The sequence below is a fragment of the Schistocerca piceifrons genome, chromosome 6 (genome assembly GCF_021461385.2).
Source record: "Schistocerca piceifrons isolate TAMUIC-IGC-003096 chromosome 6, iqSchPice1.1, whole genome shotgun sequence".
Lineage (NCBI taxonomy): Eukaryota > Metazoa > Arthropoda > Insecta > Orthoptera > Acrididae > Schistocerca > Schistocerca piceifrons.
The window spans coordinates 291,557,694-291,584,317 of record NC_060143.1 but is presented as its reverse complement, the minus strand read 5'-3'; the positions used below and the strand labels follow the sequence as shown (position 1 = coordinate 291,584,317).

The following is a 26,624-nucleotide window of genomic DNA, read 5'->3' as shown; positions in this document are numbered from 1 at the left end:
GCGATGTCATTCCAGAATATCACTTTTGCTCCTGGCGACATCCGTGGCGCAGTCTGCAACGTACAAGATTATGGTTCCTGCCTCTTGTACATGGAATTCTTGCGAGTCGTCCTCTGCTCAGTCTTCCATTTGATCCCAGCTCCTCCACCACATTGAGATGTTTGTATTTTCCCACCTCCGCATTGCAAATGTTTTGACTTTTGAGTGAAATACCCAGTCGATGTGCTGTTGTTTTCACGTCAATTCTAGTTTCTACCAACAGTGAGAGTTGTTTAGTTCTCGGGGTGTTGTAAAATTCCTGGATTCGTCTTGTCGCTGTGCAGCCTATGAAAAGGATTGCGGAAGACTCCCAAATAAATTCCAAAGTACAGTGCAGTTTTAACACCAATATATTTCCAGGACTCTGGTGTCTGAGCCTGGTGAACTGTACCGGTTACATCACATGTACCCAAAGTTGACGTCAGACGACACAGAGTTCACAACAGTCAACAAACGAGTGAGCCTATGATACATTTGCTCGCAACCCTAGCCAAAAAACGAGTGCTCCAAGGCACCTGCGTGATCTCTATTTATACTTTCGTTAACAATTACCTACAATGAAAATTACAGTTTTATGTAAAATCACAATTAAAAGTTGAACCGAATATGAGACACACATTGCTAAAAATTTACAGTCACAGTGCTGAACAAGGTGAACCTATTTTCAACTTAGTTATGAGTTAATATAACATTTTCTGACTAATTATGTTACAGGTAACAATTACATTTCTAAATTTGTTTATAACAAATCAACTAGTGCCTGAATTTTAGTGCTAACATATATCGGAGATTCAATTAACGTGCTTTATTTATATGTTCCATTTAAATTGTTGTAGTAATTTTATAATGATAGGTTTACTGGTACATCCTGACCATGTGCTACATTTCTTTCGATTAGTTACAGTATTAATTTCACATTTATATTGTGTTTTTCACATAAGAACAATGTTAATCAGCAAAGCATCGTTTTTGAATTATATGTATACTGAAATAGCGGTTATTTTTGTGTGCAATTTGGAAACAGGTCACTTTACAATCAGGCAATTAGAACTGGTGTTTATCTTTAACGCTCTCCGAGGGTTTCTGATTGGTAGCAATGAGATACAGTAATATTTCAATGTTTTTCATATGGAAACTGAATTTGGAATTGTCTGTGTTGTAAGATGCATTTTCTGCTCTACTTTATTTGTTTACAATGGACGCTGGTAGTCCCAATTCTATAGCGGTCATTAATCCACACTGGTTCCAAATTCTGGAAGGCTCACCGTTAGTTATGTGACATGCCCTTACTGAATGAAACAGAAAAACAAATGGAAAAATTATATTAGATATACATTGTCAAACAATAATGAAATTTTACTGGCTGCAATGGCCTTAAAGTACTTCAGTATTTTATGTGATCTTAGATGCCTAGAGAAAAAATATTTATGTAGATGTTAAGAAACAGATTCATGAGGCTTGAAATCAGAAATTGTAGATTATGACAATTTATTTAAGAAGAGTACTATTGCAAGAACAAACACGATTTATGGAATATAGTATTTTATAGAGCAGCACGTAGGGCACAATGAAGTACAGGTTGTGCAGAGCACTGAACACCTTCACTGGACGAAAGTAATACAGGTTACAGAATAGGCCAATCACTCATTTGAGATCGCTTAAATAATACTGTTTCTTTGGTGGCTCACCAGAGCACAACAGGGTCCGAGCCAAGGGGCCTCTATAACCGGCCTCTGACTGTATGGACATGCCATCTTGAAATAGTGTGTGTCATGAGTGAAGATACATCACTCCTCCTTTCTAGGGGGCGGGAAAACCACATACATATATAAAAACATTAGGCACAGAAATATATATGGTACAGAAAAAATGCAAGGTACAGAAATGACACATTGGTATCAAAAAAGCAATGGTACCATAAAGAAAGCACTTATCTCACAAGGCACTGACATTACAAGTCATGGGAAACACCTATGACGACACTGACATCTGTGCCATTCACCAATGACAGCGGCTGCTTCAGCATGTGGTGGGCAGTCTCTGGCAAGTAGGGACAGAAGTGATGAGGGGGTGGGTTGGCGTGCCGTCTCCCCACTCGTAAGAGGCCATAGGCCAGGACGAGGGTTGGTATCTCCATAGTGACGTCCTCATTGAGACCGGCGCTCGATGTTGTCAGTGTCAACAGGGATGTTAGAGACGATGGCCGCACAGGACCCAGCAACGGGGCCGGCGGTGGCTGCGGCATCAGGTGCAGCGGGGCTGCACCAGCGACAGCAGTCAAGGGGTGGGGCAGACAGTGATGTGCCAGGCAGCGACCCCCACTGCGGTGTGAATCGGACCATCTACAACACAGGAACAGGCATTGACGACAAGGGTGGGGGTGGGGGAGGCAGTGGGCCTATTGGGACAGACCATACCATGTATGGCCACAGCTGGTCAGAGTGACAGGACATCTGCCTGTCAGGAGTGCAAATGACACACAGGCACCAGCTCTTATGATGCTCGATGGTGGCAGAACCCAGTTCGGCCGGCAGCCGAAACCGTGAGCCCAGGCAGACATATAAAGCCGGAAGCATCACAGAGCTGGCAACGTTGGTGGACGCAGTGTTGGATGCAGCAGGTGAAGGAGGGTCTGTGGTTAGTATCAATACAACAGCTCCACTGGGCGCTTGTCCCTCTTTGGAGTGTAACTCCAAAAATGCCCTAAAGCAGCTTCAGGGGATCTGCCCGATACATATTTCCACATCCGAGTTTTAAAAGTTTGAACCATGCGTTTGGCCTCACCATTAGATTGAGGATGAAATGAGGGAGCTGTGAGATGGCAAACATCACTAGCCTAACAAAAAGATGCAAATTCTCGAGAAACAAAGTGGTGGTCATTATTTGTAACCATCGTATATGGAAATCCCTCTTTTTTAATTGCAAAAATCTTAGACATGGCCGAAGTATTGGCCGCTGCGGATGTGGATGGATGACGTGCCACGTAGGGAAACTTCGAACAGGCATCCACTACAATTAGACAATACTGATTTAGGAAGGGACCAGGTAAATTGACATGTAGATGCTCCAATGGACACTGCAGCATGAGCCAGGGTAAAAAAAAACACCCACGGGGATGCTGGCTGCTGAGCACAGTGAGCGCAAGCTGTGGAATGTCCCCGTCTGCATCCGGCCAATATAAGTACCAGGGGGGCCACAGCCTTGGTTCGAGAGGTTCCCCCTTGAACAACATGCAGAAGTCACAGTACATTGTGGCATAAGGCATCACAACTCCGGGAGCAGTATCCTCTGTAGCTTACAAAAGAACCCCGTTAAACAAAGAAAGGCAATGCTGGAGGGAGAAGTAATTACGCAAGGGATCTGAGGCACGGCCCGGGGGTCTTTCCAGCCAACCGTGCTGCAGAAAGAGAGGACCCGACTAATTACGGGTTCCGTGTTGACAGCTGATGCTATCGTGGCACTAATGATGAGAAAACCATTGACCACATTCAGGTTCTCAGTATATAAATACAAACAAAACAACTTGTCCTGATCAAATGCCAGGTCTGGCCCAATCAGAAGGCGAGAAAGGGCATCGGTGTCGGCATGTTGTGCCGTCAGCCTGTAACGGATCTGATAATGATAAAGGGAGAGGAAGAGAGCCCACCCCTGCAAATGATGCCCTGCCTTGTCCTGCACAGGTGTCGAAGGGATGAAAAGAACAATCAATGGCTTGTGATCTGTGATTAAATGGAATGTAGAACCATACAAGAAGATGTGAAATTTCTCGAGGGTGAATACAATTGCTAAGGCCTCCTTTCCAGTCTGAGAATACCAATGCTGAATGGGAGTTACACTCTTAGAAGCATAAGCAATGGGTCATTCAGACCCGTCTGAGTATTTATGTGCCAACACCACACCAACACCGTGCTGGGACACATCTGTAGCCAACACCAGAAGCTGACTAGGCTGAAAAGTGGGCAGACACAGGGCAGATTCAAGCTAGAATTAAACAAAGAGAATGCTCGGTCGCAAGCTGGGGACTAGAAAAAAAGCACACTTTTACACAAAAGCACATGCAGGGGCTGAGCAACAGTGGATGCATCAGGTAAAAACTTATGGTAGTACGCAACTTTACATAGAAACATCTGCAGTTCCTTAAAGGTGGTCAGCTGTGCCAGTGCTTCAGTTGGGTCAACATGGTGATGCAACGGCTTGACCCCCTCCCTTGTGTGAGAAACCTCAAAACCTAGGTACTCAATTTGCAGCTGCAAAAATTGAGTTTTGGCACGATAGCACTTGAGGCCTTCAGATTGGAAAACAGAAAAAAACGATCGGATGTTTCTAAGATAGTCTTCTATGTAAGTACCCAAAACAACGATATTGTCAAGGTAATTGATGCAGCCGTGCATAGAGACTATCAGCAGTTCTAAAAAATGCTGAAAAGTTGCGGGTGTGCTAGCGACACAAAAGGCGAGTGTCGGTATTGGTGTAGGCCGAAAGGTATATTGACAAGGAGAAGGCGTGTAGTGACGTTATCCGAGGGGAACTGGAGGTACGCTTTTGACAAGTCAGTCTTAGAAAAGTAGTTGCCACCAGATAATTTTGCAAGCTGCTTGTCAGGGCAGGGCAAACGGTATGTATCTATCGTGGACTGTGCATTAATTTATGACACAGAAGTCGCCGCTGAGACAAAGCTTACACATCGGGTTCTTAATGACCAGTGGTGTAACCCATGCACTGGAAGAAATAGGTTGAATGACATTAAACAGTCTAATTCGGACTTGACGCAGTCGCGCAACGCGACAGGCACCTGCCGCACCTGGGGGGAGGGGTGGGGGGGGGGGGAGGGGGGGGGACGAGAACAGGTGGACTCTTCTGTGGTACTGTGGAAACTGGTACCACTACCAACCTCAGGGGAAAACAGAGACAAAACAGAGAGCAAAGGGACACCACTTGTTGCTATGGAACTTGATCTGGCACTAATCTACATCGTCAGCAATGGAGGAACCGAAAGCATTAAACGCATCTCACCAGAACGGGTCTGCAGTATGGGAATGATCCACAACAAGAATGGTGAGAAGGCAAACAACATATTTGTAGGAGATGGAAGCGGAGAACTGGTCTAGGATTGGAATCTGCTGTTTTTGTAGCTAACCAGCTTCCATAAAACCTGTGTGAGGGGAGGGGAGTTGAAGTCCGTGTGCATTTACTAAACTCACTGCAGCTGTGTGTCCACTTGCATTTTTAGCGATTTATTAAACACATGCAAGTCAATAAACAATTTGTTCGGGGAGACAGTCATTGTAGAGATACAGTTTATGTCCATTGGCAATACTGTGTCCACCACGTTTGAAGAGGGGTTACACACCGATGCAATGTGGTGTTTCTTTTGAAAGCATGCAACATGCCCATGTTGGATGAAGCGGTATGGGCAAGACAGAAGGGGGGCCATGTGGCTGCTATTGTGACACAGCCCGTTGCTGCTGTGTCCGTAACCAACACTGTCCCATGCAACATTGAGTCGAAGATTGTACTGCTACAATGGCTTCCCTGTCATCTTGATCACCTGCAGTGTGGCTAACAGGGGTTGACTGAGCAATCTGGTTGATTGCAGCCTGTGAGACTTCAAAGACATTGCTGCATTGAGCATGTCCGTAAGTGTCGGATTCTCACATTGAAGTGCTTTTTCACAGACTTCCCTATCTGGGGTCAGAGGATAAATATCACACACTACGTGATCAGTGTAGGATTCATGATGGGTACTAGTGGCAAATTTATGACAGTGGCTCAACCTGTATAATTCTGCATCCCAGGCTTTGTCAGATTGGTTTGGGCGTTTCTGAAAATGGTAAAATTCTACTCGCTTTGCAATGACATGCATTCTGTCATGGTAATAGTATGATACAAGTTTGCAAATTTCATCAAATGATAACCTGGCCAGGCCTTGCAAAGGTGCAAGTTGGCACAACAGCTTATAAATGCATAGCGAGAGCCAGGAAAGAAAGAAAGCCCTACACAGATTTGCATTGCCCACACAAAAACCTTGAAATATTGGAGTAACCATGTCTCGCAGGAGTCCCAACCTTCAGCCAATTCATCATATGCCAGATTGTTGTGCTGACGGGATTGTTGTGCTGACGGGAGAGTAACCTGCCGCGAACATTCAGATGCTACATGATTGCTAGCGGTGGTGAAAGCCTGCTGCTGTTCCGCAAAAGCTTGCTGCTGGACAGTGATACATTGGAGTACTTCTTCCATCGAGATATTTGTCTGGTGACTTAGCACTGACAGTAACATGCATCAGGAGTGAAGTTACATCACATAGGGAAGTATACTGGTTCAAAAGTAACAAGCTCATCATCTTGGAAAATGATGAATATACGTACGAGATTTATTCAAAAAATTTCAGAACAGTTGTAATTTCCCACCAATGGTGTGTTGGAGTGAAATGCGGTTGGCATTCCTGCACAAGCCTGTGTTTAATGTGTAACTGTCAGAAGCTTCATTGTTGTATGTCGGTTAGTTCCTGTTCAGTGCTATATCGAGCAGAATGTTGTGTAGCACAATTTTGAGATGGCAGAATTAGGGATACAACGAATCCACATTAAATTCTATGTGAAACTCAAGAAAATCTTTGTAGAGGAACACCAAATGATGCAGGAAGCCTACAGTGGTGAGTGCTTAAGCTGTACTTTCTTAATTGAAAATAATGGTAATATACTGTCCATTTGTCTTAAGCTATGAATTTTTTCCATGCTGTGATTTATACTTAACCATGTTCAATCTCTCTCTCAACTTTTGTAGTTATTAATGTTACTGGTCTTTTTAAACTGTGATTGTTGGCAACAAACTTTGTAAGGGACTAAATGCACTGCAAGGCTGTTGTTAGGTTGTCCAACTGTTTAAAGAACTGTATACAACTGGTTCTAGAAGGCATGTAAAAGTCTAGAGGAGGCCTTTATCCAGCAATGGATGTCAGATGTTTGATGACGGTATATATAATGTCTAACCTCTCTCCATCCTTTTCTAACATAAGCTTATAGTCACTCTAATTACCTTTTCATCATGGGACAGTAAATCACAGTCATCTTTCCCTTACACACACACACACACACACACACACACACACACACACACACACACACCATGATGGAGAGTACATCAATGTCATACGTAGATATTTATGATCTGTAGCAGTGATTTATAGAGACATAAAAATCATTTCAAAACGTTGTGTCATTATTCCCAAACAGCTTATTTATAATGCAGTTCTAACTAGTTTCATGATTTTATTTAAGTTTTGTAAAAGTATCTAAAATTGAACTGCATCATATGCATAAATTAAAATGTTACACATTTATGGGTCTCTTTTCCATTGATAGTGACTGGGCCAAATATCTCACGAAATAAGCATCCAACAAAAAAACTGCAAAGAACGAAACTCGTCTAGCTTGAAGGGGGAAACCAGATGGCGCTGTGGTTGGCCCGCTAGGTGGCGCTGCCATAGGTCAAACGGATATCAACTGCGTTTTTTTAAACAGGAACCCCCATTTTTTATTACATATTTGTGTAGTACGTAAAGGAATATGAATGTTTTGGTTGGACCACTTTTTTCGCTTTGTTATAGATGGCGCTGCAATAGTCACATACGTATCAGTATGTGGTATCACATAACATTCTGCCAGTGCAGACAGTATTTGCGTCATGATAAATTACCCATGTTAAAATGGACTGTTTAGCAATTGCGGAAAAGGTCGATATCGTGTTGATGTATGGCTACTGTGATCAAAATGCCCAACGGGCCTGTGCTATGTATACTGCTCGGTATTCTGGATGACATCATCCAAGTGTCCAAACCATTCGCCGGATAGTTACATTATTTAAGGAAGCAGGAAGTGTTCAGCCACATGTGAAACATCAGCCACGAGCTGCAACAAATGATGATGCCCAAGTAGGTGTTTTAGATGCTGTTGCGGCTAATCTGTGCGAGAATCGGGAATCTCAAAAACGTCGGTGTTGAGAATGCTACATTAACATCGAATGCACCCGTACCATATTTCTATGCGCCAGGAATTGCATGGCGAAGACTTTGAATGTCGTGTACGGTTCTGCCACTGGGCACAAGAGAAATTACGGGACGATGACAGATTTTTTGCACACATTCTATTTAGCGACGAAGCGTCATTCACCAACAGGTAACATAAACCAGCATAATATGCACTATTGGGCAACGGAAAATCCATGTTGGCTACGACAAGTGGAACAGCAGCGACCTTAGCGGGTTACTGTATGGTGCGGCATTATGAGAGGAAGGATAATTGGCCCCCATTTTATCGATGGCAATCTAAATGGTGCAATGCATGCTGATTTCCTATGTAATGTTCTACCGATGTTACTACAAGATGTTTCACTGCATGACAGAATGACGATGTACTTCCAACATGATGGGTTTTCGGCACATAGCTCGCGTGCAGTTAAAGCGGTATTGAATAGCATGTTTCATGATAGGTGGATTGGTCGTCGAAGCACCATACCATGGCCCACACGTTCATGGCTCTGATGTCTCCAGATTTCTTTCTGTAGGGAAAGTTGAAGGATATTTGCTATTGTGATCCACCGACAACGCCCGACAACATGCGGCAGCGCGTCATCAATGCACGTGTGAACATTATGGAAGGCGAACTACTCGCTGTTGAGAGGAATGTCGTTACACTTATTGGCAAATGTATTGAGGTTGACGGACATCATTTTGAGCATTTATTGCACTAATGTGGTATTTCCAGGTAATCATGCTGTAACAACATGTGTTCTCAGAAATGATAAGTTCACAAAGGTACATGTATACCTACGTTCTGTATTTTAATTTGAAAAACCTACCTGTTACCAACTGTTCGTCTAAAATTGTGAGCCATATGTTTGTGACTATTACAGCGCCATCTATCGCAAAGTGAAAAAAGTGGTCCAACTGAAACATTCATATTTCTTTACGTACCACGCGAATATGTAATAAATATGGGGGTTCCTATTAAAAAAAAAAAAAAAAAAAAAATGCTGTTGATATCCGTTTGACCTATGGCAGCGCTATCTAGCGGGCCAACCATAGCGCCATCTGGTTTCCACCTTCAAACTAGACAAGTTTCAGACTTTGTAGTTTTTTCGTTTGACGCTTATTTTGTGAGATATTTGGCCCGGTCACGATCAATGTATATGTAACAAAAAGAATCAAATTATAAAAAGTTCCAGATGCTCCATAGACTTGTAACTTTTGCAGTGAATACTACTATTTATTTTACACTGAGGTGACAAATGCCATGGGATAGTGATATGCACGTATACAGATGACAGTATAAAAGGGCAGTGCAATGGCAGAGCTGTCACTCAGGTGATTCATGTAAAAAGATTTCTGACGTGATTATGGCTGCACGATGGGAATTAATGGACTTTACCTAGAGTTGTTAGCGCTAACTGATAAGCAGCACTGTGTGAAATAACCGTAGACATCAATTCAGGATGCGTGATGAATGCATCTGTTAGGATAGTGCAGTGAAATCTAGCATTAACGGGCTATGGCAGCAGATGACAATGCGAGTGCCTTTGCTGTCAGCACATCATCACCTGCAGCACCTCTCCTGGGCTCGTGACCTTATTGGTTGGACCCTAGATAACTGAAAAACCCTGGCCAAGTCAGGTGAGTCTCAATTTCAGTTGATAAGAGCTGATGGTAGGGTTCAAGTGTGGCACAGGGCCCACAAAGCCAAGGACCCCGAGTTGTCAACGATGTACTGTGCAAGATGGTGATGTTTCCATAATGCTGTGGGCTGTGTTTACATGCAATGGACTGGATCCTCTGGTCTAACTGAACCAATCATTGACTGAAAATGGTTAAACTTGGCTACTGGGACATCATTTGCTGCAGTTCGTGGACTTCATGTTCCCAAACAATGATGGAATTTTGTGAATGACAGTGTGCCACGTCAGTTGTTTGCGATTGATTTAAAGAACATTCTGGACAGTTTGATTGAATGATTTGGCCACCCAGCTTGCCCGACATTAATACTGTTGAACATTTGTGGGACGTAATCAGGAGGTTAGTTCGTGCAGAAAATCCTTCACTGGCAAAACTTTTGCGGTTATGGACGGTTATAGAGGCAGCATGACTCAATATTTCTGCAGGGGACTTCTAACGATTTGTCGAGTCTGAGCAGTGTAAGTTGCTGCACTATGCCAGGCCAAAAGAGGTCTGATACGATATTAGGAGGAATACCGTGACTTCTGTCACCTCAGTGCATGTGCTTTAGTATGAAGGACCAGCTTGAAAGTTCCTAAATATGTTAGATAATATTTGGATGACTGTGCAAAGTTTAAAGTTCATTTTTCTTCAGGTCTCTACCGTGAACTATCTCTGTAGCCTGCCAACTCTTATTGGGTGTTGTTTTTGCAATATTGTGCATTCTGAGTTAATACTGCTCACCTCCCTGTATGAAATAAATTGCTGTTGTGTGGGCAGGGAGTTGAGATAATTGCTTATCTCTCTGTGGTCACATGAAGGATACAAACTTGTATGACAAGTCCTATTGACTTCAAGCTTGGCAACATCCAGAGTAAGAAATTACTCTTGACGTTAAATCTTTGTCAAAGTGCCATCTATTGGACACCTTTGTACCTCACTTGTTTCAAACTTACAAAGACTTTGTTCAACCAGATTGTGTACTTCTGTCTACTCTATCAATTGAGATGATTTCCATGATAAAAAATAACAAATTTATCAGTTTTAGGCTGTACTTATGATTTACTACCTAATTGTTGTGTTTGCCATGGTTGTTGTTTATACCTTAACACGCTAAAGTTTGCCATTTCTCTTACTTATCTCTCCTTAGAAATAAGTTCCCATTGCTGCTATCTTGAATTTTCTTTTCTGAATCCATCTTGTCACTTTCTCAAATCTCCATCTGAGTGAGTACCATCTTTTCAAGCAGTTTGTCAAGCACTGATATTGATGTGAACTACTTTCTTGTTACGCCATCTGGGTCACTTTTAAAATGTTCTTGACAAAGTGAACTGTTTATTAATTATGTGAAACAGGTTTTTGTTCCCTAAATGATTTATGTCAGATGCAGATTTGTCTTGAATTAATTACTAATGTTTCATGATGTTTCATTTGCGGTTATGCTAACGCTGTTGGGTTAGGCACAGTGAGTACATTATAGAATAACAGCTCAGTGACGGGGAAGAGAACAATATGTGGTGACTGATTAAAATGGAGGAAACAGAGTACATTAAAAAAGGAATGGCTAGCTTTGAGATATGAAAGAGTGAAGGCATGAGAGGTAAAATTAGACAAAAAGCCAAGGTCCAGAAGAAATATGCGGATAACAATGGTGGTGTTAAATTTGATTAATGAAAGGAAAAAAATATAAAAATCCACCAAATGTAACTAGTGAAATGATATATAGACAGCTAAAAATATTGGAATGGCTAGGGGATAAGTGCAAGGGTGAAGAAGCATGCTTGACTGTAGGATAGGTATATGCTGCCTGTAGGAAAACTAAAGAAATCTTAAGAGAAGCAGCTGCATGAACATTAGGTGGCCAGATGGCAAGCCAGTACTAAGCAAAGTAGAGAATGATGAAAGATAGAAGAAATAAACAGAAGGGCTGTATAACCAAAAGAATTTCAATGTCATTACTATGAGAACAATTTGACAATAAGAAAGCAAAACAAACACTTGGAATAGATGACATTCCTTTGGAATTATTGTGATCCTTTGGAGATCCAACCATAAAAGACTTCCATTTGGTATGTAGAATTATGAGATAGGCGAAATGCTCACAGATTTTGAGAAGAATGTAATAATTGAAGAGAGCAGTTACTGAATGGTTTTAGTATAACTGAACCATCAGTTTAATAAGTTGTTATAAAATACTAACACAAATTATCTACAGACAGGGAGAACAACAGTATCTGGGAAAAACAGGAGTATGTGAAGCAAAACTAGCCCTACAACCTATCTTCTAAAATAAGTTGAAGAAAGGCAAACCCACAATTTTAGTTTTTGTAGCTTTTGACAATATTGTCGTGTAATCGTCCCCCTCCTTTCTTCTTCCATGTATTGTCCACATTAAACAATACCCAGTCCAAGTAATTAATAAGCAAAGTAAGAAGATTACAGTAAACTTTCAAGTTTACTTAGCTTGTCATGTTGAGATGGCTCCAGTTCTTCTTGTCTAGGGGGCTGATTCTTGAAGCTGAAAATGTATCAGGTCCACAGGGTTGGTGTGAAATAAATAAATTGGAAGATTGTTGTTGCAGAATTTTTTATGTAAATATATTTCCACTGATTTTATCACATTTTAGTGTATCATACTGTATTTTGATTTCTCACATTAACAAAGCCAAAATTACATTGTTCGCACAAAGATACATCTGATCACATCAGAAGCAAGCATACGACTCTTAGACTCTGCGAAAATAACAATATTCCAAAGGGCTTACAATTTTACTTAACAAATGAATTGCTACCAGTTTTTGTTACATTATTAATTTCAATTATTATTTCATAAATGAATCCAGAAATAAACATAGTAAACAGTACAGGATTGCATAATTAATAACAGGGAGTTATTGATTATAACATCGAAACTGAAAGGTTGTATAAAGTAATTCCTTTTCATAAATTTTAGTTCAAAATATAACATACTGTGTATAAAATTATGTGAAAGTTTTCAGAAAAGCAACTGAGATAATATTGACCTGTCCAAAATTAATAATAATAATAATACTAGTATCAACAACTACTGTTGAGGAAAGGGAATGCTGGAGGATGATGTCCCATTACAACCTGAATACTTTCTTCAAAATTCTGGATTTATCTGTGATAAAATACTGGGAGTGAAAGATTATTTACCACTTTCACAGAAACCAGATTACAGTTCTAAGACTTGCAGGACACAAAAAGGAGGCAGTTGTTGAGAGGGAAATGAGACATAGCTGTACCCACCTCCCCCACCTGCACCCCACATTGAATAAGAAATTTAGGAAAGGAATTCAGGTTCAAGGAGAAAAAATAAAAACTGTTAAGTTTGCCATTGACAGTGTACAAGTGATATCAGAGGTGGCAAAGGACATGGGAGACCAGTTGAATGGAATGGATAGTGTCTTGGAATGAGATTATATGACAAACATAAATAAAAGTAAAACAAGGGCAATGGAGTACAGTTGAATTAAATCTGATGGAATTAGTTAAGGAAATGAGATGCTGAAAGTGATAAACAAAGTTTTCTCTTTGGGCAGCAAAATAACAGAGAATGGCAAAACCAAAGGCAATATTGTTATGCCCTTGAGTACGTGAATATCAGCACATGCTTCAGAACCCAAGAGAGATACAGGTGAAGCCGCATGGCAGAAGGACCACCTATGGAAGACAACACAATACCAAGTGGTGGTTGAGCGAAAGACAGCTGACTGATGGTGGATGAGACACGGACTAGGACAAGCCGAAAGCAACCTGTACAACAATGTGATGCAAAGCAAAAACCTTTGTCACAGCGATATCAGCAGGTCAAAAACAAAGAGAGAGACAATCCAAAACACAACCAGAGAGAAGAAGCAAGTGTCAAGCGAGGTTGTCACCACGTAGTCTGTAATACATCATTGACAGTAATTGACAATATCTGATGAAGTATAGAACTGACTGATGGTTTGCTGGACAGTTATATTTATACCAGCCGTGAGGAGCACTGTTGGCCAGCATATTCATGTGGCGAGATGGACGGCACGCTCACTAAGCAAGTGCAGCTTTGTGGCAATACTATGTCTCTATCAATCCTCCATTTCTTCTGGGGGACATCCAACTTCCACAGAGCCTGATACCAGAGATATAAAATGTAGGCTAGTAGTTACAAGAATAGCTTCCTGAAAACATGAAATATACAGGGTGTTACAAAAAGGTACGGCCAAACTTTCAGGAAACATTCCTCACACACAAGGAAAGAAAATATGTTATGTGGACATGTGTCCGTAAACGCTTACTTTCCATGTTAGAGCTCATTTTATTACTTCTCTTCAAATCACATTAATCATGGAATGGAAACACACAGCAACAGAACGTACCAGCATGACTTCAAACACTTTGTTACAGGAAATGTTCAAAATGTCCTCCATTAGCGAGGATACATGCATCCACCCTCCGTCGCATGGAATCCCTGATGCGCTGATGCACCCCTGGAGAATGGCGTATTGTATCACAGCCGTCCACAATACGAGCACGAAGAGTCTCTACATTTGGTACCAGGGTTGCATAGACAAGAGCTTTCAAATGCTCCCATAAATGAAAATCAAGAGGGTTGAGGTCAGGAGAGCGTGGAGGCCATGGAATTGATCTGCCTCTACCAATCCATCGGTCACCGAATCTGTTGTTGAGAAGCGTACGAACATTTCGACTGAAATGTGCAGGAGCTCTATCGTGCATGAACCACATGTTGTGTCGTACTTGTAAAGGCACATGTTCTAGCAGCACAGGTAGAGTATCCCGTATGAAATCATGGCGGTGAATCGAGGAAGTACAGTACATACTGACAAAACTAAAATGAGCTCTAACATGGAAATTAAGTGTTTCCGGACACATGTCCACATAACATCTTTTCTTTATTTGTGTGTGAGGAATGTTTCCTGAAAGTTTGGCTGTACCTTTTTGTAACACCCTGTATTACCTTCAAGTATAAATTTGTTAGGAAATATTTTTTGCAGGAATGTATTTAGAGGGTAGCAAGCATTGCTTGGAAGTGAAACTTGGATGATAAACAATACAAACAAGAAGGGAACAGAAGTTTTGAAATGTATCACAGAAGAGTATTGTAGTTTAGATGGTTATATTAACTATTGAAGAGGTACTGAATCAAGTTGAGCAGAATGGAACATAATGGCACAACTAGATTAAAGGAAGGGATTCTTTGATAGAACACAACCAGAGGCCTCAAGGAACAGTTATGTAGCAACGGAGGGAAGTGCGAGTTGGAGGAGGAGGGAGGGGGCGGGGTGGAGGAGGTGGGCTGCTTTACACCAGGTTTTGGACTGATGACTACAACTATCACAACATGATGTTCTCAAGCTAAATGTGCACTATATGCACTATTTAGTCTTCCTAGTGTGATATGCCCCTCGCACAGCTTTATTTAATGTTATTTGTTATTGCTATCGATGGTAAAGCATTTAAGTCAACATCATCTGGCATACATGATGACAATTGACATATCGTGCAACTGCAAAACACATTTTTTCCTAACTGATGGTGATTAATAAACAACAATACATACAACTGGATATAATAAGAAAGAGAATAAATAACTCATTATTATCCACAGCAAATGTATATCAGTTGATCTCCTCAATCTCTTCCAACGAGATACAGGTGTAAGATACTGTGATGGCTGTGTGCATACTCTGCATAATGGTATACCGACATTTGAGTGCAGCTGACTCTTCTCCTCCAGTCCAAAGACACTGACAGGTGACAGAGACGTTACAAGTCTCAGCAAGTCACTCAAGCTAGTCTGCCACAAGCCAGTTTGTGGAGGACGGGCATCTCATGGAGAAAAAGAGTAAAAAGCTGCCATTATTCTAATGTCCAGTGTACATAAGATCTACAAAGCACCACTCACTGATCCTTATGGCTTTCTGAGTTTCCAGGGAGAGTTACTGAAAAGTTACCACAGGATAACTCTTTTGAAGCAACCATAATATTCATTGTCATAGCATTTTTTAAATCTTTGACACTATTTCTTCCTGCCATCAGTAAACTGTATTCCCAATGTGTTGGATTGTTCTCCCACAGATAAGGAATGCCAGATAAAGAATGACCTCTGAGAGACAACTTACATTCATACTCCTGATGACAGCACCACAGTGATATAAACTGGCAATGATTGTTCATATAAAACCTAAAGTACTGTTGTAGAAAGAATGAACATTTTTGTACTGCTGTAAAATTATTTTTCATGGGAGCTTCATCTTTAGAAAACAATTCTGGTTGGTATTTTCAAAGAGAAATAATATTTTATTACTGGAGAATAATTTTAAAACTCTTACATAAACAAATGGTGTCAAAAGACCTGGGACTACACGGATGCTGTAATGTATAAATTTGTCTATCATGAATTTTCATTCTGCAGTGGAGAGTGGGCTGATATGAAACTTCCTGATAGATTGAAACTGTGTGCTGGACAAGGATTAGGATGAAGAACTTTTGCCTTTTATTGTATGGTGCCCTGCCAAGTGAGCTACCCAGATACGACTCACGAACTGCTCTCACAGCTTTTCGTCTGCCATTACATCTCTCTCCCATTTTCCAAACTTTACAGGATCAGCACACATTCCATCACAAAATGAAAATTCCTTCTGGAAGCAATCCCCTATGCACTGGCTAAGCTATTACCCCACAAGAACATTTCCTTCACAAGATATACTGGAGAATTTCTGCAAAATTTAGAAAGTAGGAGTCATAGTGGCAAAAGCAAAGCTGTGAGGGTAGATCAAAAGTCATCCGTGGATCAATTGATGGAGTTTTCGTATGAATTCTGTTGTAACAAAAAAAAAAAAAAAAAAAAAAAAAAAAAAAAAAAAAAAAAAAGCAGTAAAATACAGATTTTGCTGCTTATACATTTTGCTACAGTCAATGTATTTCCATTTTTTGTAGTTTATTGTTATTCTGAAGTGAAAATAAATGACAAAACTGTACTACTTTCAGATTTTGGACTAGAAGTTCTTGGTGAATTGGTGAATCAGACTACTTTTCCATGGCTGATGTCAAATGTTATTGATCAAGAGACTGGGAGGCCTTTGGGAGATGGCCGAATAACATATGTTGTTGACTGGAATGGGAAGAGAATAGGACTTGTGAGTATGACCTCATACATCAAACTTTTGTTTTTTCAACTATCTGTCACTCCGCAATGCAAATGATTTTCAGTGACAAACAGTTTCTATGCTGCTATTGTTTTGTTTGATTACTGGTGCAGGTACTGTAGTATATACAATGTTCAGATGCTTGCTTCAAAAATAGATCTTGGGTTTTCTGTTGCTGCAACCTCATGTTTTTGTACAGAGCAAGTTGGTTGAGTGATTAAGGCCCTGAACTCACAATTGGGAGGATGGCACTTCACATTTTTTCCTAGATTTGTGTTTTCTATAGTTTCCTTGTATCACTGCAGGCAAATACCTGAATGGTTCCTTTGAAAAAGATGTGACCACTATCTTTTCCCATCCTTCCTCGAGCCGAGCTTGTGGTTTATCTGTAGTGACCTTGGCATCAACGAGTCATTAAATCCTAATGTTCCCTTCCTTCAAATTCCTTTGCTGACATCATCTAGGCATGCCAAATGCCTTCTTTGATATTTCAGTTAATTACACAGCATAGTTATTCTTTTGTGATTGTTAAGAGTAGCAAAAATGCTTGTAATTTTTCTTTCTTTTAAATTTTTGAGCAAACAATTTTGAGGTGCTGTTAATGCATATCAAATAATTTATTTTGCAGATTTTCATAAATTTGATATTTTTTGTTAGTTTTTAGATTAAATAATTTACTGTTTTAAGCTTGACGCCATACAATTCATTTATGTAAATTACTTCAGTGCAGAGAAAAATGAAGTGTGTGTGTGTGTGTGTGTGTGTGTGTGTGTGTGTGTGTGTGTGTGTGTGTTTCCACATCTCATAAACTACAAGATCAATTTCAACCAAATTTGGTATATGTGCTACTTACTGTCTCGGATGAGTGTGAAAAGGATTGGTAATCCATGACATCTACACTGCTTTGCATAACAGGCGTATCATGTGGGTAATACTGGAATGCATCCCAGGAGCTATATGAGCAGATGGGTGTGGCTGAGCAGAAAGAGGGTGGAGAAGGAGTTGCACTCAGAGAGGGTGAGTAGGGGATGAACTCAGAGGGAGAGATGGAGGGGAAGAATAGAGAGAGGGGAAGGAGTAGAAGATGGATAGAGGAAACGGAAGGAAAAGCAGATGGGACATCATTTCATCAAAATAGTGTAATAGTAACTGATAATATGGTACTCATCTTCATCAACATCCACATGCTGTAAACCACTGTGAAGTGCATCATAGAAGATACTTCCCATTTATTTATTTATTTACATGTCAAGTTCCGTAGGACCAAATTGAGGAGCAAATCTCCAAGGTCATGGAACGTGTCAGTACATGAACTTACAACATAAAAGTAATAACAGATAAAAATAAATGTTCATGAACCTGAAAGAAAATCAGACCATAAGTTTAAACAAACGCTATCAGCAATACAATGAGAATCAGCTTAATTTTTCAAGGAACTCCTCGACAGAATAGAAGGAGTGACCCATGAGGAAACTCTTCAGTTTCGATTTGAAAGAATGTGGATTACTGCTTAGATTTTTGAATTCGAGTGGCAGCTTATTGAAAATGGATGCAGCAGTATACTGCACACCTTTTTGCACAAGAGTTAAGGAAGTCCGATCCAAATGGAGGTTTGATTTCTGCCGAGTATTAACCGAGTGAAAGCTGCTTATTGTTGGAAATAAACTAATATTAGTAACAAGAAATGACAATAAGGAATATACATATTGAGAGGCCAATGTCAAAATACCGAGACTCGTGAACAGAGGTCGACAAGAGGTTCGTGAACTCACACCACTTATTGCCCAAACCGCCCGTTTCTGGGCAAAAAATATCCTTCTAGAATGGGAAGAGTTACCCCAAAACATAATACCATATGACATAAGTGAATGAAAATAAGCAAAGTAGACTAATTTACGTGTCGAAGTATCACTCACTTTCGATACCGTTCGAATAGTGAAAATGGCAGTATTAAGTCTTTGAACAAGATCCTGAACGTGGGCTTTCCACGACAGCTTACTATCTATCTGAACACCTAGGAATTTGAACTGTTCAGTTTCACTAATCATATGCCCATTCTGTGAGATTAAAACGTCAGGTTTTGTTGAATTGTGTGTTAGAAACTGTAAAAACTGAGTCTTACTCTGATTTAATGTTAGTTTATTTTCTACAAGCCATGAACTGAGGTCATGTACTGCTCTACTTGAAACTGAGTCAATGTTGCACACAACACCCTTTACTACCAAGCTAGTGTCATCAGCAAACAGAAATATTTTAGAGTTACCCATAATACTAGAGGGCATATCATTTATATAAATAAGGAACAGGAGTGGCCCCAACACTGATCCCTGGGGCACCCCCCACTTGACAGTACCACACTCAGATCCCACATCACAGCCGTTATCAACATTGTGAATAATGACCTTTTGCTGCCTGTTGCTAAAGTAAGAGGTGAACCAATTGTGAGCTACTCTCCTTATTCCGTAATGGTCCAACTTCTGGAGCAATATTGTGAGATCAACACAGTCAAATGCCTTGTTAAATCAAAAAATACGCCAAACGTTCAAAACTTTTTGTTTAGCCCATCCAGTACCTCACAAAGAAAAGAGAATATAGCATTTTCAGTTGTCAAACGACTTCTAAAGCCGAACTGTACATTTGATAGCAAATCGTGTGATATAAAATGATCAATTAACCTTACATACACAGTCTTTTCGATAACTTTTACAAACACTGATGGCATAGAAATAGGTCTAAAATTATCTACATTATCCTTTCTCCCTTTTTATAAAGCGGCTTTACTACTGAGTACTTCAATCGCTCAGGAAACTGACCATTCCTAAAGGAAAAATTACAAATATGGCTAAGTACAGGGCTAACATATGCAGCGCAATACTTTAATATTCTACTAGACACTCCATCATAACCATGAGAGTCCTTAGTCTTCAGTGATTTAATTATTGACTCAATCTCCCTCTTGTCTGTATCACAGAGGAGTATTTCAGACGTCAATCTCGGAAAGGCATTTGCTAAGAAATTTATATGATTTCCGGTAGAAACTGAATTTTTATTTAATTCACCAGCAATGCTCAGAAAATGGTTGTTAAATACTGTACATATATCTGATTTATCAGTAACAGAAATATTATTACTGCGAACTGACTTTATATCATCAGCCTTGTGCTGCTGACCAAACACTTCCTTCACAACTGACCATATGGCTTTAATTTTATCCTGTGAATTAGCTATTCTATTTGCATACCACATACTTTTTGCCTTGCTAATAACATTTTTAAGCACCTTACAATACTGTGTGTAATGGGCTACTGTATCTTGATTGTGACTACTTCTAACATTTTGATATAATTCCCGCTTTGTTCTACATGATATCCTTATCCCACTAGTCTGCCAACTGGGCTGTCCATTACTGCTAGTACCCTGTTTAGAATGTTCTAATGGTAAGCAACTCTCAAAGAGCATGAGGAATGTGTTATGGAAAGCATTGTATTTATCATCTATATTATCGGCACTATAAACATCTTGCCATTCTTGTTCCTTGACAAGTTTTGAAAAACTCTCTGTTGCTGTTGGATTAACTTTCCTACATAGTTTGTAATTAAATATGACAGTGGTTTGAGTACAAAAACCTTTTAGTGTTAAAATTTGTGCATCATGGTCTGAAAGGCCATTCACCCTTTTACTAACAGAATGCCCATCTAGTAATGAAGAATGAATAAAAATATTGTCTATGACTGTGCTACTGTTCCCCTGCACCCTAGTTGGAAAAAACACAGTTTGCATCAGATCATATGAATTTAGGAGATCTACCGACATCCTTTTTCTTGCACAATCATGTACAAAATTAATATTGAAGTCACCACATATAACTACTTTCTGGTACTTCCTACAAAGTGAATCAAGAACCCTCTCTAGCTTAAGCAAAAATGCTCTGAAGTCAGAGTTAGGGGACCTATAAACAACAGCAATTAAAAGTTTAGTTTGACTAAATTCAACTAATGCTGCACAACTTTCAAATATCTGTTCAGTGCAGTGTCGTGATACGTCTATGGACTCAAATGAAATACTGTTTTTTACATACAGAGCCACTCCCCCACACCGCAAGGAACTCCTTGAGAAACAGCCAGCTAATCTGTAGCCTGGTAAAGGCTACAGTATATTAGGATTTCTTCCCATTGCATCTGCATATGGATGCAAGAAGAATGACAGCTTAAATATCCATGTGTGTGCTGTAATTTGTTTCATCTTGTTTCTGTGATCAAATGGTTCAAATGGCTCTAAGCACTATGGGACTTATGGTCCCCTAGACTTAGAACTATTTAAACCTAACTAACCTAAGGACGTCACGCACGTCCATGCCCAAGGCAGGATTCGAACATGCGATCGTAGCAGCAGTGCGGTTCCGGACTGAAGTGCCTAGAACCACTCAGCTACAGCGGCTGGCAATTTTCTGTGATTCCTGCAGCGGTGACAAGTAGGGAGCTATACTATATTCCTAGATTACTTGCTTCATACCAGTTCTCAAAACATTGTAAATGGGCTTTCAGCAAATAGATGATGATCTGGGTTTTTCATCTGCCAGTTTTCATCCCCTCAATAGGTGGGTATCTCTCTCGTTCTACGGTGTCCTGCCCCACTTTTTTTTTTTATCTTCCTCATCTGATTCCCCTCCCCCTTGATGAAGGAAACAATGGTTCTGAAAGCTAGAAAAGATTTTTTTAATTTTGTGGGTGTGTTTCAGCATTACTGGACTTTAATTACTGTAGTTAAGTACTGGCCAGCCATTCTGTCTCCATATCATTTTATAATTTCCAACTTTTGTCATTTCTAAAGAGACGCTTGCATGAATTGGGCGACCTGTACCCATTTATGCTGTCCTTTTTTGCATATGTTTAATACCTGCTGTCAGTCCACTTTGGGTGGGTTGCATGCATTTCAGCAATATTCTAGGATAGGCTTCATGTGTATTTTGTAATCTGTTTCCTTTCTAGAGCCTATAGGTTGAGCCTATGTGGTAATTCTATTTCATATTCCCACAAATTGTTACACATAGGTATTTTATGAATTGACTTATTTCAAATGAGACTCATTGATATTTTAGTCATGTATGTTGTATGAAGTGCATATTTTTCAACAGTCAGAGCAAGTTGCCAGTCTGCATAATGCTTTGAAATCTACATCAGGTTACCTTCCATTCAGAAAGCTGTTGCACTCAGCGACTGTTATATTGACTTGTAAATTATAGATTGCAGCGATTAGTCATCCTTTTTCAATTTTATTGTGCAGATCTAGATTTCGGCTAGAAGCTAGCCATTCTCAATGCCCTATTATTTTTGCTTAATGCATGTAATTCCCTGTTGGTCGGGCTTCATCCACAGTTCATTGAATATTGTGTAGTATTCAATGAACTGTGGATGGAGCACAACCAAAAGGGAATTACATGCATTGAGCAAAAATAATAGGGCATTGAGAATGGCTAGCTTCTACCCAAGATATAGATCTGCACAATAAAATTTAAATAGGGTGACTGATTGCTGCAATCTATAACTTACAAAACTTTGAAATCTTATCAATATCTGATAGGATATTTGAACAACTTTTTCTCAGACAGTAATTCATTATAAAAAAAGAAGAAAATGTTCTGTTAATATTATTTGCCACATTATTAATATACAACATGAACAATAAATGGCCCAACATGCTTCTCTTAGCTAAGTCTTTTCTGTTGTCGTTACGCCATGGTCCCAATGTTACCGTACATTTTGGTGTCAAATTGAGCCAAATCCTGTCCAGAATTCAGAAAAATAAAGCATCCATCCAGTTGCTTTGGTCCATGGCTTTCAGGACCTCAGGTGAAAAAAGTGCAAATTGGGTTTTTCACGGGTGACAATAATATCTATGTAAATTATCATTGCGGTTTTGTAATAATTAAATTGGGACAGCCCTGGATCCTCCTTGTAAAGGAATGTTTTGAAACTTGAGTTCAGCATTTCTGCTTGAAGTTTTGTTTTGCATCATTTGATAATAGATAAATAATTCCTGATTAATCCAGACTCATAATGGCCTTTCCTTTCATTCTGATTAGTTCCAAATCCCTGCATTTATGTCACAATTTGTGCATATCTGTATATATTGATGCTGTATACATGTAAGTTTCACTACCTTTGTTAGCTAATGTTTTTGGAATGCCAACTGAGGGTGGCCCAGAAAAAACACCCAGGTATAAAAATGAATATGAAGTTTATTGTAACGCATATAACCAATTATTCCTAACAGGAGTTAGTTTGGAACACAGTAACTGAACACAAGTAACTTCTTGAACATTGAAAGAACAGTAATAATTCCTGTAGTCTAAAGACCTGAAAACGTTACAGTACACTAGAAGTTCCAAAATCCAATGTCCATTCACTAAGTGTGCAACAATTGAAGTCTGAAAGGGGCATGTAAATGTTAAAGTCCCCTGAGGATGAGCAAAAGTTTAAGTCCAGAGTATTGTTGATGAAGAACAAAGACAACATTACAATTTCCAATTGCTGGTGTCAGAGGCCATTTCTCTTTAGTGTAGTGGCTCCAAATGATGTAGGTCCATATCTAGCCGCTTCTGGAGATGAAGGTTGACATGGATGACATTTTTAGCACCTTATTGGTGACACGCGAGTGAGATCCTGACTGTGGAAAAGCTTTTGCAGTCAGTGCCTGGCCCAAGAAAATCACTCGGAGTGAACTCTCAAGTGTAGCCTAGGCACTGACCTAAATACTGCCTTGGCATCAGGACATTGGAGGTACGACTTTCCGTTATGTGGCACATGGAGGAGAAAAGGTCTGTGGGGTCATTGACATCTGGCCTTGTTGCCAGATGGAGCACATTCATACCTGTAAAGGTTTTCAAATGTTGCTACCAGTCACTGGTAGCTCAAGAGTGTGACTCGTAATGGTATTTGATAACCTTTTTGTATTTTTGAAACAGTCACAGTTAATTACTATTCAGTATGGCTGGAAATTACAACCTTGTCTGTCTGAAGAACTGCTCGCTGCACCATGTGGGGTTGCCGCGCAGTGTGAGGTGTCTTGTCACGGTCGGCGCGGCTCCCCCATCGGAGGTTCGAGTCCTCCCTTGGGCATGGGTGTGTGTTGTCTTTCGCTTAAGTTAGATTAAGTAGTGTGTAAGCTTAGGGACCGATGACCGCAGCAGTTTGGTCTCATAAGACCTTACCATAAATTTCCAATTTATTTCCTGTGAGGTCCATGTCCACATAACCCATCTGAGTAGTTGGTTGCTAGATGGGTAAGCATAAGGCCTTGACACACCACTTTGCATCATGGAGGGGTCTGTTTTCTTTAAAATAGCATTAGTGAACTAATGTCTATTGGGGGAAAATGTGTGAGATATATTAGAGGTCTTTTATGTAACAAAACTTAACTTTACCTAGTCATTATAAATGGTAAGTGACTTGTAGGAATTTTAAGCAGTTTTCTGTGTACAGAAAAAACAATGTTATTGATCAACTTGTAAGAACCATTATTTATAAATAACAAAATGTCATATAATTCTTGTGTGTTAGTTTATGAAAGATGTTTGTAGTGATTTTAAAATTGTGAACTGTGACTGTGTCCAGCTGGTATATAGTGCTTTGTGATTTTTCTTGGGATTTAACATCTTCCTGAAGTGTTGCTATAACATTGTTAAACTGAGAAACATAATATGGGACAAATGTTTGTTTTGTAGTTGATAGTATGGTGAAACCCCACTAATTCAAACTAATTGGGACGGGTTTTAGCCCATATTATCGAAAGATCGAATCACAGAAATGTTTTCTAAAATAGTTATCTGAAGATAAAATACAACATTCTGTGTGTAACATGATTAAATAAAAACTGCATGAACAGTAATATTATGTGAAATAGTGTAAAATATATTCAATTTAAAAGTAACTTATGTAATGATATTACAATAATGAACAATAGGATTAAACAAATTAAAGTTACAATACATATTCAAATGTTCATTAAAAATCCTGATATATACACTACTGCACATATACATTACTATATGAGAGGTAAAAAAAAAACAGAATAACATTTCCGTGGGCGGAGCTTGTGTAGTACACATTCCGCCGCTAGGTGTGTATAGTGCAATTCATTGGCAGTTCAGTTTTGCCTGTGTTGTCGACCTGGCTTGTTCTGTTCATCTGCTGTGATTGTTTTTGCTAGTGCTGTTTTGTTCTTGTTCCATTTTTTATGATGCCAAGTTTAAGTGAACAATGTACAGCTGTGAAATTTTGTTTTCTAGTTGGTAAAAATGCTGCTGAAATTGTTTTAATGTTGAAAGCAGCTTACTAAGATGATCCTATGGGCAAAAGCCAAGTGTACGAGTGGTTTACACAATTTAAATCAATTGATGACAAACCTCTTTATGGACTCCATCAACTGCCTGAACTGACAAAAACATTGAAAAAATTCGAGAGCTTGAGCTCACTGACCATCAACAGACAATTGATCAGCTGTCAGAGATTAGTGGGTTATCTTGGAGCTTGGTTCAGCAAATTTTAATGGAAGATTTGGGAATGAAAAGGGTTGCTGCCAAATGTGCAGGGTGTATACGACCCGGGACAACCAGGAGATCTGGGAAAAACCCGGGAATTTTTTCACCCGGGAGAAAACCAGGAAAAACCCAGGAATTTTTTAGAATTCCGGGAATTTTTCATTGTTTTAGTTTTCAGTTAAATTTGTGTGGTTTTGACTGGTAAGAACCAATACTCTAACAAAAGATATTACTGTATCCTGCTTCTGCAGAATAATATTGCAGCAACAAAACGTGAACGAGAGAAAAAAAAACGAAAATAAAACTTAAGTCACAAAGGAAATACGCCATATACGACAATAAAACACAGTGCCCATACAAGCATTTGCCAAAAGCGAAGTGTGTCAAAGGCTTTGGGAAGACTATGCAATGCTTCCTAACAAGAAATTGCCTCCGATGAGTGCGACGTGACAGCTGTTTACGTTAGATTCGTTTGAGCAGTAGCGAGCGGGCTCTTGTGCATGCACAGTTGAGTCGCGTATGAGTAGTACTTTCTCTCGCTTCTGGCTACAGATGTGTGGCTGGGCGCCACTATCTAATATTGCCCCGGTTCGGAAATATCAGAGATCCGGGGCTGATCCACAGAGCAGTCTGAGTTGTAGTGGGAAGTCTCCATGTGACCCGTGTTTACGTTTAGTGATTTTGCTGTTTTCTCTTCATTTATTACTCTCACATTAAATGAAAACAAAACGGATTTCTGTGGCCGGGAGGTATCAAATGAATTAAAATACGTTCGCATAATTATGGAAGTCTAAAATATGTTATTAGTTTCAGGTTTTATTTCCACCTTTGTGACAGCCAAGCATTAATCGCCTTGCAGGACAATGAAGTTATTTTTGTCGGTTTGCTAAAGAGATGTGGCTTTTATTAATATTTTGCATTGAGGCAGTCAATTTATTTGAAACAAGGTGTTTAATTTCACACTGTTGGGTAGTTTCAACTGTTCGTAGCATTTCAAGTGCACATTTTCCATCTTCTAGCTCGTATGGCATTATGCCAGCATAAACAACCAAACATGAGATAATACAGTACTGGTAGTCCAAGAAAATTTACATCCAAATGCGGACGTATGAATGTGCACTTTAAGCCGAATTATGCATTTTAGTATGGTTCAAGAAATTTCGAT

General features: G+C 39.7%; 1 protein-coding gene across 4 annotated transcripts in view; it reads left to right on the top strand.

Annotated features, from left to right (window-relative positions):
• The window catches only part of LOC124803023 (trifunctional nucleotide phosphoesterase protein YfkN), a 210,069-nt gene that overhangs the window by 51,950 nt on the left and 131,495 nt on the right, over positions 1-26,624 (top strand). For all 4 annotated transcript variants that reach the window (XM_047264135.1, XM_047264132.1, XM_047264133.1 and 1 more), the window contains one exon: positions 16,763-16,911. In XM_047264135.1, the coding sequence (XP_047120091.1) occupies positions 16,763-16,911 (149 nt within the window). The remainder of the gene's footprint in view (positions 1-16,762; positions 16,912-26,624) is intronic.